This window comes from Heliangelus exortis, chromosome 2 (genome assembly GCF_036169615.1).
Source record: "Heliangelus exortis chromosome 2, bHelExo1.hap1, whole genome shotgun sequence".
In the NCBI taxonomy this organism is placed as follows: domain Eukaryota; kingdom Metazoa; phylum Chordata; class Aves; order Apodiformes; family Trochilidae; genus Heliangelus; species Heliangelus exortis.
Window position 1 is genome coordinate 137,482,322 of NC_092423.1, and position 13,019 is coordinate 137,495,340.

Consider the following 13,019-nt stretch of genomic DNA (forward strand, 5'->3'; position numbering starts at 1 on the left):
CAAAAGAGATATCCCCATATATTGAAGAAATTTTTCACAGCAAAAGCAGCTAAACATCTCACAGATAAGAGATAAATTGGAATAAACAGCTGTCAGTGTTAAATAAATATCCTGGATAACGTGCAGGACAGAAATAACTACAGCATCGTCAAGCTCCTTTCTTCACTTTATTTAGCTCTTCTTGCGTGCAGTTCCCAATCTTTGCACTGCTTCAGTTAGTGGTGCATTTATTTTTGAATCAGCTGCATTTGTTAAGACTGTAACAACGAAAGGCATTTCCTGAGAAGCTGCAAGGATGAGCAGCAAGAAAGAACAACAGCTAAAGAAATACAGGACCCTTGTAGTGCTTTTTGTCTTCCAGGTTCAGGTTTTTGGGTTTGATGTTGACAGTCGACCTACAACAGATGTCTGCTCCACACACACAATTTTACCTGGACCAAAAGGTGAGGAATATCAGGTTGTTAATGCTAAAACCAGTACTGATAAATCTGATTTTAAAAATAGTCACGGAGGGCTTGTGGCGTGGGCTGGGGATTAAAGATGTGAATTATTGCAGACTGTAAAAACATCGAGAAAAGTGGAACTGTGATAGGGCAAAGTGATGAAGCAAGGAGATTTGAGTTTGCTTTTCTTTATTTTCAAGAGCAGTGCCACATAGTCTCATATAAATTGGAGATATCCTTCTGCATCTTTCTCCAGCCACATAAATCTCCTCCTCTTGTATTCATCACACAACCAGTGCAGCTAGCAGCCAGAAACTGTGTGACTTTGTCTAAAAGTAGACCAGAAATGTGAACTGTTAATGGTTCTCATTGCACCTCTAGGTAGGGAGAGATCTGCAATATTTAAAATGACTGAACTGTCAGTATTTCCAAAGAGTTACTTGTAAACACAGCTCTGCTGCTGCATTCATCAGACCTGATCCAGTAGCTCCTGTGGAATTAAACAGGAACTTTGCTACAGATTTCAACAAGGGCTAGATCAGCTGGGGTGTCTACAGTACTTTTATCTTCAAAACACTTTGCAAATATCTGAAATTAAATTTTCTGCATTAACTTACTTTTTGTGTAACACAACTAATGTCAATGGCATTGCCTGGAGGGTATCTCAGCCAAAAAGTAGGTCCATGAGTTACACATCTCTCTTGTAGTGACAGATCTAAAACATATATATTCCACACCATGGCTATTGCAGTTTGAACTATTGATCTCTTTTATTAATTAATTGGTTTTTTTCTATAGGCTACAGACTGAGAAAAAAATGCAACTGATTTAAATTTTAAGCAGGAAAAACAATATAAAAAAAAACCACTGCTAAAGATTCATTTTTTTATGATGGATTATTCAAATGTATGTTGCTTAAAGGGCTGTTTTTAATCAGCAAGGTAATTTCTTTATGATTACAATGCAAGCTTAAACTTTTCTGCCACAGCTTAAAAGCAGAGAGATGTAATGATCCCCAAGGGAGCTAGTGGGAGTTTGTTTAGTTAGGATCTGAATAATGGCAGGCTGGAGAAGAAAGTTTGACAGAATTGTGTTTAACAAGTTGCAAGGCTAATGAGGTGGTCTGGTGACAACATGAGAATAGCTGGGACTCCAGCTGGTTTCTGTGGTCTAGCTTGTACAGGGTGCATTTAAAGGTTAGATATTAGGGGTTTTTGCAAGTGTGATACTGAGAAAGTCAGGATTTAGTCATTACCATCCTGCTGTCTCCCGACTGCCACCAAGACACAAGGGGAGCCAAACAGTGTATTGGTACAGTCCTCACTACTATTTTAAAATTAGGTTATCATGCCCAAGATCCATGATTGGTAAAAGGAGTATCAAGGAAATCACCTCCAAATTACTGGCTCAAATCCATTGCAGGTTTTAAACACATTTTTCAGTCCTTGTGATCCTAATTCCAGTTCCTACCAGAGCTGAGCTCTTACAGGACAGTTACAAGTGGCTCTCAGTGGCACTGGTTGTATTGATTACCAGTCAGTTGGGCAATTAAAGGCTGAGCAAGCTGGGTGTGTGAACTACTCTGTTACTCCTCAGGCATCCCTTGTATTGAAAGAGGAAGCAGAAGGAAGTGTGTCTTGCTGACAGTTTTTCTCTGTCTGTGTTACATCTACTGGCTCAGAGCATGTGGTCCCAAGCCTTGGACCACACCACAGGCACAGGTAACATTTTCCTGCTCAGATTTTTACCCCAACAATGGACAAGTCTCTTACTTCTGTTGTTGTAAGGTTTATATTCTGTCCTATGTTGTGTCCCTTTTTCTACCATTGCCTGAAAAATGGGTTTTGACACACCCTGCACAAGTTTCACCATCTCACCCCTATCTGCTCAGCATCTTCAGCTGTGGTTGAACACAGTGGTGGTCTCATGGGAAGAAAGTGCTGAACTTATACAGTATGTTGGCTTTTTCTACCACCCCAGTACAGGTTTCTGTTGTGGCAACTTCTTCCTTCCATATTGACTTTGCAGTGTCTAATGTACCTAGAAGTGCAAGGAATTAAAAGGTATTCAGTAGCTGTAAGACTTCCTTCTCAATCCCATCTCACCTATCCCTCTACAAGGCACAAAGTGTCCTGCAGGCTACATCCAGTATGTGGGTTACAAGTGGAATGGTCCCCAGTGCTTTGCAGCACCAGTACTGCTTTTCCCATCACAGAGCACAACCAAGAGGAGAAAGCTGAGTGAGAAGTGAGGTTGTTTGGAGAGGCTCAGACTGCACAGCCCTTAATTTCTTGCACTACTGGAGGTTGCATTACTTCCTTCATCATCTAGGAATTCACAGTTGCTACAAGAGCAAGCACTCAACCTCTTTATACTCATCCTGAAAATTCTGTTCAAAAAGGGTCATTAGTGTTGTGAAAACTGGCCACTTCTTATACAAGCCACATGTAACTTTTCAGAGTTAATTTGTGTAAGTCCCCTTCAAAAATATATCCTGTTATGCTCATACCTGAGATGTCACAAGAGAAGTACGAGTAATGGGGTGAAAAGAAAGGGTAAAGGAAAGTCTGATAAAGTGACAGTCCCACCAGCTCTCAAAAAGCTGATTCTCTGGATTGCCTCTCTCTGAGGCAAAACCAGAGTCCTGTGTGTCTAATACAAAGAGCTAGAACAGATTCTGCAAGGCTGCAGTCTACCTGGACCAGAAGGAATGCAATAAATGTGCTGTGAGCCTTTTGCACTTTCTGTTGCAATGACACAAGTCAGTCTGAATTCAACTCTGCAGCATCAGAAACCAACAGGAGTTTAAGTCTGACCTCTGGTGGTTCTGTGCGATGCAAATGATGTGCTTGGCCTTGCTTCCATCTCTGCTGATTTTCCATGTCTGGAGCAAGCAAATAAAAGTTGAAATTTGTTTGTAAAAAATTATGCAAAGAATTTTTCTAAACAAGTGCTCCAGAAAAGGGAGGAAAAAGAATAAGAGAAAAGCAAAAGATGACACTCCTCTCCAAGTTTCCTTTTCTAGGCAATGCTCAGGTCTCTTCTCAAAAAGAGGGGATCCTTTTCAGTGAACATAGTCCTAGTGCAATGGCTGTCTTGTTCTGCCTTCTCAAAAATGCTTTTAAGCTACACAGCAAGCTGCCTTCTATAGCAGTTCAAAATCAAAATGCGGGAGGCATTTTAGGACCTTTCCTGAAATACCCTGGGAAAACAAACAAAAAAAACCCCAAAAAACAACCAAACAAAGCAAAACAAAAAATCTTTGCTTTGGACCAAAACAGATTTTCAGTATTTGTAACTAGTGATTTTTGGTGTTTGACCTGAGATGTACAAGAACAACTTGGTCATAGCTGAAGTGCTTGAGCACAGGATCTCTGAAGGCTGACGTTTGGTAACACTTGTTCACAGCTGAGTAACCAGTGCAATAAAGGCTGCGTTCTGTACTCCATTGACCTCTTGGGCCCAAACAGAATCAGATCAAGCCTGAACAAAACAATGATTTTCCCCGATGGCAGCCAAGTGCTTGGCCCAGCAAAATCAGTATCATGGCTCTATTGTTTACTTTTCACTATTCCAAGCCTGGAAACTGGATGGCTGGTGCTGCTGCTGGGAGAGGAACTGGGTCTGTGAGGAGGCAGCAGCTGGAGACATGAGAGCAAAAGCACCACTTGTCAGCCTGTGCCCTGGCAGCAGCAGGAACACCGGGACCTGCTCCCCCAGGCTCTGCCTTTGAGGGGTGCCCCAGCTCTGGCCTTTCTTCCAACCTGGAGGCTGGAAACTCAGTTTTGTCTGATCTGCAAAGGAAGTTCTAAGAGACAAGATGGGGACTGACCTGGTCTGAGTCAATAAGCAATGACATGAGGGCAGAAATAAGCAGAGAGCCCAAAACTTTCTCTCCTGACCTCCCATTAAAAGCAGGGGAAGAAGAGTGGGGCGCTGGCTGCAGAACAAGGCTCCAGCTACAGAGTTTGTGTGGATTCCTGGGAGCTCTGTGCTTCAGAAGGCTGGCTCTGCATCTTCCTATCTACCTCAGGTCCCAGCACTTTTCCCTTGAAATGCACACACAGGAACTTCAAAGGTCTTGAATCGGTTCCAGGTTGAGAAACTGGATCAAGATGAAATCTGAAGAATACCGGGAGTTTCCCGTAGCAATTTAGATGTGAGGCGTTTCCTTATTATTTCTGACAAATGATGCTTATAAACTCCATGACATTGGCTGGTGCCTCAAAATAGCATTTACTGTGGTCTCCAATATAGCTGTCCATCTCTCAGCTTTAATTTTGCTTTACGCAATTCCACTCCTGGAAAATCTCAGACTCTCAGAAACCAGATATTCTGTTGTCCACATTTCCTTCTGAAAATATAAGTGCCTTACCACATACTGTAGACTGTTAAAACCTATAACTAAACTTCCCTCTTAGTGCCTCACATTTGATCTGAAGAACCCTTTAATTTCTACACATCATTCTATTTTTCATGTCTTTCAGACTTCCACATTTTAGCATATGTTAAGTTTCTGAAGTTTATCAGCCTGAGCTACAAAGCATGTCTGTGGGGACTTAAATACATAAATTCAAAAGATAATAGGTCTGTATTTCTTATCAATGTCAGTCTGATTCCTCACTGAAGTGCCCATAATTCATGGGTATCTGAGATCATGTCAAAATGACAGGGGAAGAGTCCAGGAAAAGTAAATTGAAAAGAGAATCAGGAATAATTTAAATTAAAGAAATAGTGTATACCCCAGACAGGCACAGAGGCCCACACTTTCAAATAATACAAGCCCTCAAAGCTTCACTAAGCCTGCTGAAGGCTTGGGTCTAGCTCATACAATACAACAGAAGAGGGCATTTCCACTGAAGTTTGGGAACATTTTTAACTGGAAAGCAGAAAAATGGTCATAGAATCCAGTTAATTTTTGACCATCCTTTCTGTTCCACCAGGGAAGGGTATTTGTTGTCTAATTTGGAACTAGCTGAAAAAGAGACAGCAAGTTCAGGAACCTGTGAGGGAAATGATTTCTTTCTCATGGAGAAACCTGTGGGATCCCTGCATGTTCCTGCAGAACACCTGGGAGAGTGCTTATGGGTGCAGCTGCACAGCAGCTCCACTCATCTGTAGGTTTTCTGCCAAAAAAAGGAAGTCCAGCATTTTCTTCCCCAAGTCTGACCAGGTGATTCTACCTTATGCTGGCTCAGCTGTTTACTCATCAGACTTTCCACTGAGTTGATCCAGCTCACTAAAAATGTGTATTATTTGCCTCACTGATATTCCTCTGTTTAGTGAGTTGAATTCCTTCAATACAGGGTCAAGAGAGTGCTCTGTGTCAGGCAGAGGAAAAGGAGGTGTGCAGGTGAGTGCTGGGGGATGAAGGAAGGGGGAAAAACAGGGAATAGGACATTGTGTCAGATGAGCAGATATTAAGAAATCCTGTCCTCTCTAACCACATATATCTTGAAAGCACGAATCCCCATTGCTATGGAAAATCAGCTAAGGATCTAAAAGACACTGCAAGTGAAATTAGAGAAAATCTTGAGACTTTCCATTGCCGTATCTAGAAAGACAAACTGGGATGTATTCTGCATCTATTTCTTGTAGTCTGCAACTCCCTCTGGTGATAAAACCTCTGAACAGAGTTTGTGAAAGCACAAGGACCGCAAAGGTTCATTGTGCTCAGGGTCACTCAGTGTCCGTAGGCTGCAGAGCCAATTCCGTGGCTATCTGCAAGGCTCTTCCAGGAAAGCAAGGCATTCAGTTGTTCCTGGAGTTGCCTACAAGTTTCAGATTTATGCACACATCTTTATCCCTTTATTTTACCACCCAGGACAGGCAGAATCACCCACACTCCTCCCCTTCTGTGTGGGGAGGTAGGGAGGATCCCTATCTCACCTCAGCTGGGACTACAAGTATGAAACATGGAGCTCAGCAGATTGGAAGATGAGAGGGTAAAACCACATAACAGATTCAGTACAAAGCCTTTGTGGGGGGACATTGGCCACATCTAGGAATGCTAAATGCATCAAAGGCAAGCAGTGCAAAGCATTCACTTGCATACTAATCAAGAGTAACCATCCTTCCTCCCCTCACAGCATGTCAGTCATGCATCCAGGGCATATCAAGGGCTGGTGGTGAGCTTTTTTCAATTAAGAGTATCTGATGTAGTAGGACAAGTGGTGTTTCTATCATCTGAAAGGGTGGCTATGCCCTGGAGTATGGAGCAAAGTATACTTCAAATCAAAGGCTGATACAACATTAACATTTTCTCAGTATTTTTGGTCAGGAGAGGGGAACTGGAGCTGACATGAAGCTGATATGTGACTTGCCAGCACACCTCTCAAAGTGTCTCTGTGAAACCTTGCATGGACCCAAGAAGTCTCTCAGCAGAGCTCTGAGTGAAAAGGCTACATGTTCACAGAGACACAGAAGTCTGCTCTTGGCTTCAGCCTTCAGGCAGCCCTCAGACATTCTCCAGCCACAATACATCACTGCCTCTACAGATAAGTGGGGGCTCCATAAACACCAGGGATTCTCCAAGATTCCCCTGATTCTCCAAGAACCAAGGTCAGCCCTTGATCACAAGATTTGGAGAGTCATTAAACATATGTGAAAGATTTAACTTGACAATTTCCTCTGTTCAAGAACACAAACCAGAAAAAATAGCCACAAAATATACCGTAGAGAAATCTAAGTTTCTTGTGGGTCAGTAGATTCTTACTAATTAAATTTGTACCAAATGTAACCTCCCAACGTCGTGTTACTCAGTGAAACTCCTGAAGAGGAAGAGACTCTACTGCCTAAGATTCCTACTGAATATTAGACCCTCAGCATTTTCCTGAGCTTGTTTATAGGAGAGGGAAGGACTGGGGGTCCCTCTCAATTACAACTAAATTTTTCTAACAGCTGAAAAAGTCATTTACTGCTTATGACTTCTGCTTTCCTTTTGCCTTGTGCTGCCCCAAGCTGGAAGAGCCCAGTCATTTATTGTCACATATGTTCACTCTAGAAGGCTGGTATTTTAAATCTGTGACACAGAAGTGAATCAGCTTGAGGGAATACTAACAAGGTTAAGAAGTGGCTTTCCTTCAGCTACTGGCTCCAGGTGCTTCACCCATGCTTCAAATGCCAGTGCAGTGCATTGCTTGGCATCCTTGCAACCACAGTTTTAAGGTGACAGCCTGACAGTCAGGGATCAGAGGGGTTTTTTTATTTTGTTGGGTTGGTTTTTTGTTTGGTTGGTTTTTTTGGTAAGAAAACTCCTGCTGCACAAAGCACAGTAGTAAAAAAATTCAAAAACCCAGTCCAGAGTACTGCCAGGATTTGGATTCAGTTTTCTGGCAGATTACAAACAAGTGGCTAATACAGGGGGGTGGCCTGTCCACACGAAGCCCCAGAGGAAAGGGAGAGATGTTTATTACAAATTAGAGACAAAACCAACTCAACCTCTGCCCAAAAAAACCTCAACCAACCTCTCACATCTCCTCCTATTTGACTGCAAATCAAAGCAAGACCACAAGGGGGAAGCATAACCCAAGAGTTTAAGTTTCTGCCCAAAATTTGAGATTACCACAAACAGCTGCTAAAGGCAGACACATTTATAACACCATATTCTTAAGCATTGGGCATAATACAGTCTTAAATTAACAACGAGATGGTGCCATTAATTAATACGGTTTGGCTCAACCTTTGTTTTGTAATGCCTACCAATTCTCAGCTGCAATAGGTGGGGAAAAGCAAGATTTCCCTCTCTTCAATATAGGCAAATTATTATTCTTCCCATTTTCCTAGATAGGGAAACTATGGCAGAGTGTGGCAAGATGCTTTATGCCAAGGTGAAACAGGTGATAGATTTACTTCCCTTTCCTTTACACTTTTAGAGGGCTTGAGCAAGAACTGGAACTACATGAGGTGTTAGGAATAAAAGTTGAGATACTCCTTAACACCTCAAAATCTTCAGGATAACCTTTTCCACACATTTTAAAGCTTTCATCTGTCAGCTCTGAGTGTGGTGGCCCATATAGAGCAATATAACTTCACTTCTAGCAGCCCCATGTGTGAGAAGCTTGCTTGAGGCTGTCAGAAAAAAAATCACTGCAGCTTTTAGTGGCTCAAAATGTTGAAACTGAGACTGGAAGAAAACATTTTCAGAAAGAAATCATAGCTTCTCAGCTGTTCAATTGACTTTCTTTGCAGGGCTCTATTTCTATGACTGTCTAAGCAATGTTTCTTGCCCCCTCCCCCCGCCAAAAAAAAATCATCGTCATTCTCAGACAGAGGTCTTCCTTCTGCAGAAAATATATTTCTCTGGAGCCTTTAACCCAGCAGAGCAGTCTGCAAGCCACAGGGAATGTAATCAGGTAGCCTGAGAGAGGTGATGAGGACTGCCAGAGTGATGGTTGGTCCCCTGGTTTGGAAGGTCAGCAGAAATCTGGATGTCCTGCATGACATAGACCAAAGAAACACCTACAACGGTTTCAGTCCCAGAGTTACAGCATATCTTACACAAAGGAATTCATTGCAGTGGAAAAAGTGTGACATGAAGACCCTCCTACTTCTCCCTCCCCTTCTGGAGAGCATAGTCCATTTGTTAAATAACCTCAGCTGCATTCCCAGTCAGGACTCATCCAGCCTTTCCAGCCATTGAAACTCACCCTGCTTCCTTTCTATTATCATGTACTTCTCCCTCTGTACAGGTTTGCAGACTGTGATCAGATCCACTCTTAACCTTTTCCTGGAATATAATTTCAAACGCCCTTTTTCATCCTCTGGGAAGCTTTTCTGAATTTCTGAACTACTGAGAAGTGAGTTTTACAGTTTTCTCAAGGATTTCATAAATGGGTTTGTAAAGGAGAATTCCTTGGTGTCTCAGTTGTAAATGTTATTAGCAATGAGGTCAACAGTGAAATTAAATTGTACAAACTCTGGCTCTACTGTTTGATGAACTCTAGATAAGGACCCAGTACCAGCAGGCATCCTTCCAACAGCTCCAGGCTGACCCACAGCTTCAACTGGATATTTAAGGAGCTTGGGTTTTGGCAATATATACTGGCTTTTACAGTATTTTAAAGAACTAGTGAAAACAGAGATGTTTAAAATTTCTGCTGCTCACTTCTTGTGGCCTTTTCCTTTCCTACTTTGCCCTGAAGAAGCTGGTGTTAAAAACAAAGCACCCAAGTAAATCAGCACACACACCACAACATGATTCCTCCTTGTCCATCCCTCCGGCAAATGCTTCCTCTCTCCAAGCAGAACTGAAGTTCAGGCCTTTATCTTCCTCAGCTTGGACCACTGACCATGCCCTCCAAAGGGCATCCTAGAATCCTAGAATCATCATGGTTGGAAAGGAGCTTCAAGGTCCTCAAGCCCACCTGCCCAACAATCCTGATCAATGGGGTGAATCTGTCCTCCACAAGAGGGTCCCAAGGCTGGAGTTTTTTCAGCACAGAAGGACAGACTCAGTCCAGTCCATGTAACTGAGAGGGAAAGGAGCCAAACAGCTAATACTACATTTTCTATTCTGCAAATAATATGCACCACTTGTCACCTCTCATCACCTCACAGGACAGTCTATGATATGCTACCTGTGGCTATAGAAGTAGAAGGTAAATCAGGAAGGAGTGGGCAGTATTTTTCAGAAAATGAGACTCAATGAAATTATCATTCTGAAAGCAACCATGGGAAGCTACTTTCTCCCTCAGCACATAATTAAGTCATTGACCTTTTTGACATGGGATATTATAAATTAATAGACAGACTAATTTGTGCAGAAATGAATCCCTTGTGGTTGTTCATTAGTAGTCTGGATACTGCTCTTGGCTCAGGCAAACCCTGAAACCACTGCTCATGGGAAGCTGGAAGTGGCTGCCCAGAGAACAAGTCACCCTGTTCCTGAACAGCTTCTTCCAGGGCTGGAAGCACCAACCTCAGGCAGACAGGTTGGTGTTCTGGGCACAGAATGCTCTTCCTCTTCTGTCCTTGATTCAGTTTTTCTGACATCTGGACAGACTTCCCTCCCATGAGAAGTGTGCTGAAATGCAGCTTCTTTCTTGGCTGCAGGCACAGACACAACTGGCTGCCACTTGCACAGGAGATTCTGTCTTGGCCAAGAGACTCTGGTTCTGCTTCCCATCACATGGCAAACCCCACTACAGATGAGGGTAAGGGATGGGGAAAGAGGTTTTAGAAGGCTTCCTGTATTGAGTGCTAGTGGTTTGGTGCAGGGCTTCTCCCATCCCATCAATTGCTTTAAAAAAATCCAAAAAACAAAAACCAAACAAAAACCAAAAAACAAACAAACAAAAAGAAATATATTCTTGGTATTTGGCTCAAAACTAAGAAGTAGGTGGTAGGAAAATCAGCCGAAGTTATGCCCCCATTTTCCTGCATAATATGAAGTGAAATTGTATGCTACCTAAAGAAGGAGGTAACGTTTCTTTCCTGCTAATTGCTGTCCTGTTCCTTTGGGCTGCAAGCTGCTCAGTGAGACTGCATCTTACAATAGTAGGAGTATTTAAACAGTATTATACAGGAACCTGTGTAATACAGTCGTGATCTATTTTGGAGAAATCTCTGCACTGCTGTAATGAATGCAAAGATTTTACCTCTTACAGATATGCTCTGCATGACAATTTCAAAACAAATCATCAGAGTAGTTGCAAAACCCGTTTGTTGTATCAACATTTAAAATGTCACCTGTCAAAAACTGGAGGCAAGACTTCTGCCATACAAAGTGCTACAGCTTATGTTAAGTTCTGTTTCAACATATTTACATTCCTCCCATTCCAAAAGCTTCTGCATACCTTGAACCCAAAGTTACTACAGTCACTCAGAACAATTAATAAATTCCTACTGCCTCCCCTGGCAGTTCTTGCCCGAGTGTACAGATTTCCCAATAGAGACAGACTGGTTTATTTATCTGCTTTATGGATAGCAAGGCTGAAAGAGAAGGACTAAAAGGTGGTACTGTGTAATTCCTCTGTTGGAACAGCCTCCCTGAAAGGGAAAGTTCTTGGCTTTTCCTAAGGATGCTCAGATTCATCAGCTCTTCTCTGGAAATTTAACTCATGGCTACTTTACCTTCAATGCAAAGTAAAAAAAAAAAAAAAAAAAAAAAAAAATTGGAGGAAAAAAAAGGTGTGAACTTTACTTTCTGAGGAGGTAGAGATGTATGCATTTACTGTACTGAGATAAATGTACCATGATACTTTATTTCTGTTTTTTTGTTTTTGGAAGGGGATGAAGGTGAAAAAGGAGACAGAGGAGAAGTGGGCAAACAAGGGAAAGTTGGACCAAAAGGACCAAAAGGTATTTATGAGAGTTTGTGGGCTATTAATGGTATAGGAATATCATTACACACAACTGTATTGGTGCATATGATCACTGATGTTTAATGCTTTTCATTCCTGCTGCACCTGTGTATTTCACAATTCTGTCAAACATTAATCAGACAACCTAACACTTGGGAGAGCTTAGTGTGATTCCTGTCAATATGTACAGCAGCTACACATGGCAACAATTTAATCAGTCATGTAATAAACCTGTTCATTTACTTGTGCTTTCCCAAGTGTCTCTCATTAATAAGATCCAGAAGACCCAGATCATATGTATAATCATTTCTCAGATCATATATATAATCATTAATGTAATTAGAAAGATCACTGCTCTCTTACTGAAGTGATCCTTAAGTTGAAACTGAATTTTGAGTGTTACTGCTTAGTAAGGAGTAACTTACTAAGATCAGGAGTAACTTACTTAACTTAGATCAGGATGCTAAACAAAATTCAGTCTCAGTTGTTCCTATTTTGCAAAAAAGCAAACAAGCATATACTGAGAAACAAAGTTCCTCTGACCAAGCAACACCTGAGATGAAAACCAGGAGTTGCAGATATCTCAGGACTCATTCCTATTTAACATATCCCATATCCACAATGAGCTGGACAGAACATTTGGAGGCAACAGATGCAATGGTATCAGCCTCGTTTGCATACTCTAACTCAGAAGCTTGAATTAGCATAAGAGTTTAGTGATAATGCATATCCATTGGTCTTTCTCCCTGGTCAGTGGTGTGGGACTAATCAGGAAAGTCTTGGCTTTTATTGAAACTTTAAAATCACCCTGCTATTATTGTTATAATAAAAAACCCTTAAATTTTCAAATGCATTCGTATGACTTTGCTTCTTACCTGAAAAAGGAGATAGGGTAAGATACAAGGGAATCAGGTAACCAACCAACCATTTATGAAGCATCTTAGAAAAGTTAAATTCAGTGTACAAACTGAGATTCCCTAAACTGGGCTGTCATCATTAGCAAGCTATTTTCTAAAATAGCTATTGATTAATTAAGAAGGCATGCATTATATTGATGCTCTGAGGACTGGGAAAGCACATACAGCAAAACCAGTAGCTCCTTATTTACTGTTCCACTTTGAGAAAGCTTCCCAGCAGAGCTACAAGGACTTTACCTCAAGGAAGAAAGAAAGGCTTTTGTGTGGGGTGAAGAAAAAACCAAACAAGTAAAACCTGCTTTCAGCTTAGTTTGGCTGTGAAGTAAAATCAATATTTGAATAGTGACTAGAAGTTT

General features: G+C 41.6%; 1 protein-coding gene across 1 annotated transcript in view; it reads left to right on the forward strand.

Annotated features, from left to right (window-relative positions):
- Positions 1-13,019, forward strand: part of COLEC10 (collectin subfamily member 10) — an 18,574-nt gene continuing 5,555 nt past the window's right edge. The window contains exons 1-2 of the mRNA XM_071738254.1: positions 1-443; positions 11,673-11,744. Coding sequence (XP_071594355.1) covers positions 296-443; positions 11,673-11,744 — 220 coding nt within the window. The 5' untranslated portion in view covers positions 1-295. The remainder of the gene's footprint in view (positions 444-11,672; positions 11,745-13,019) is intronic.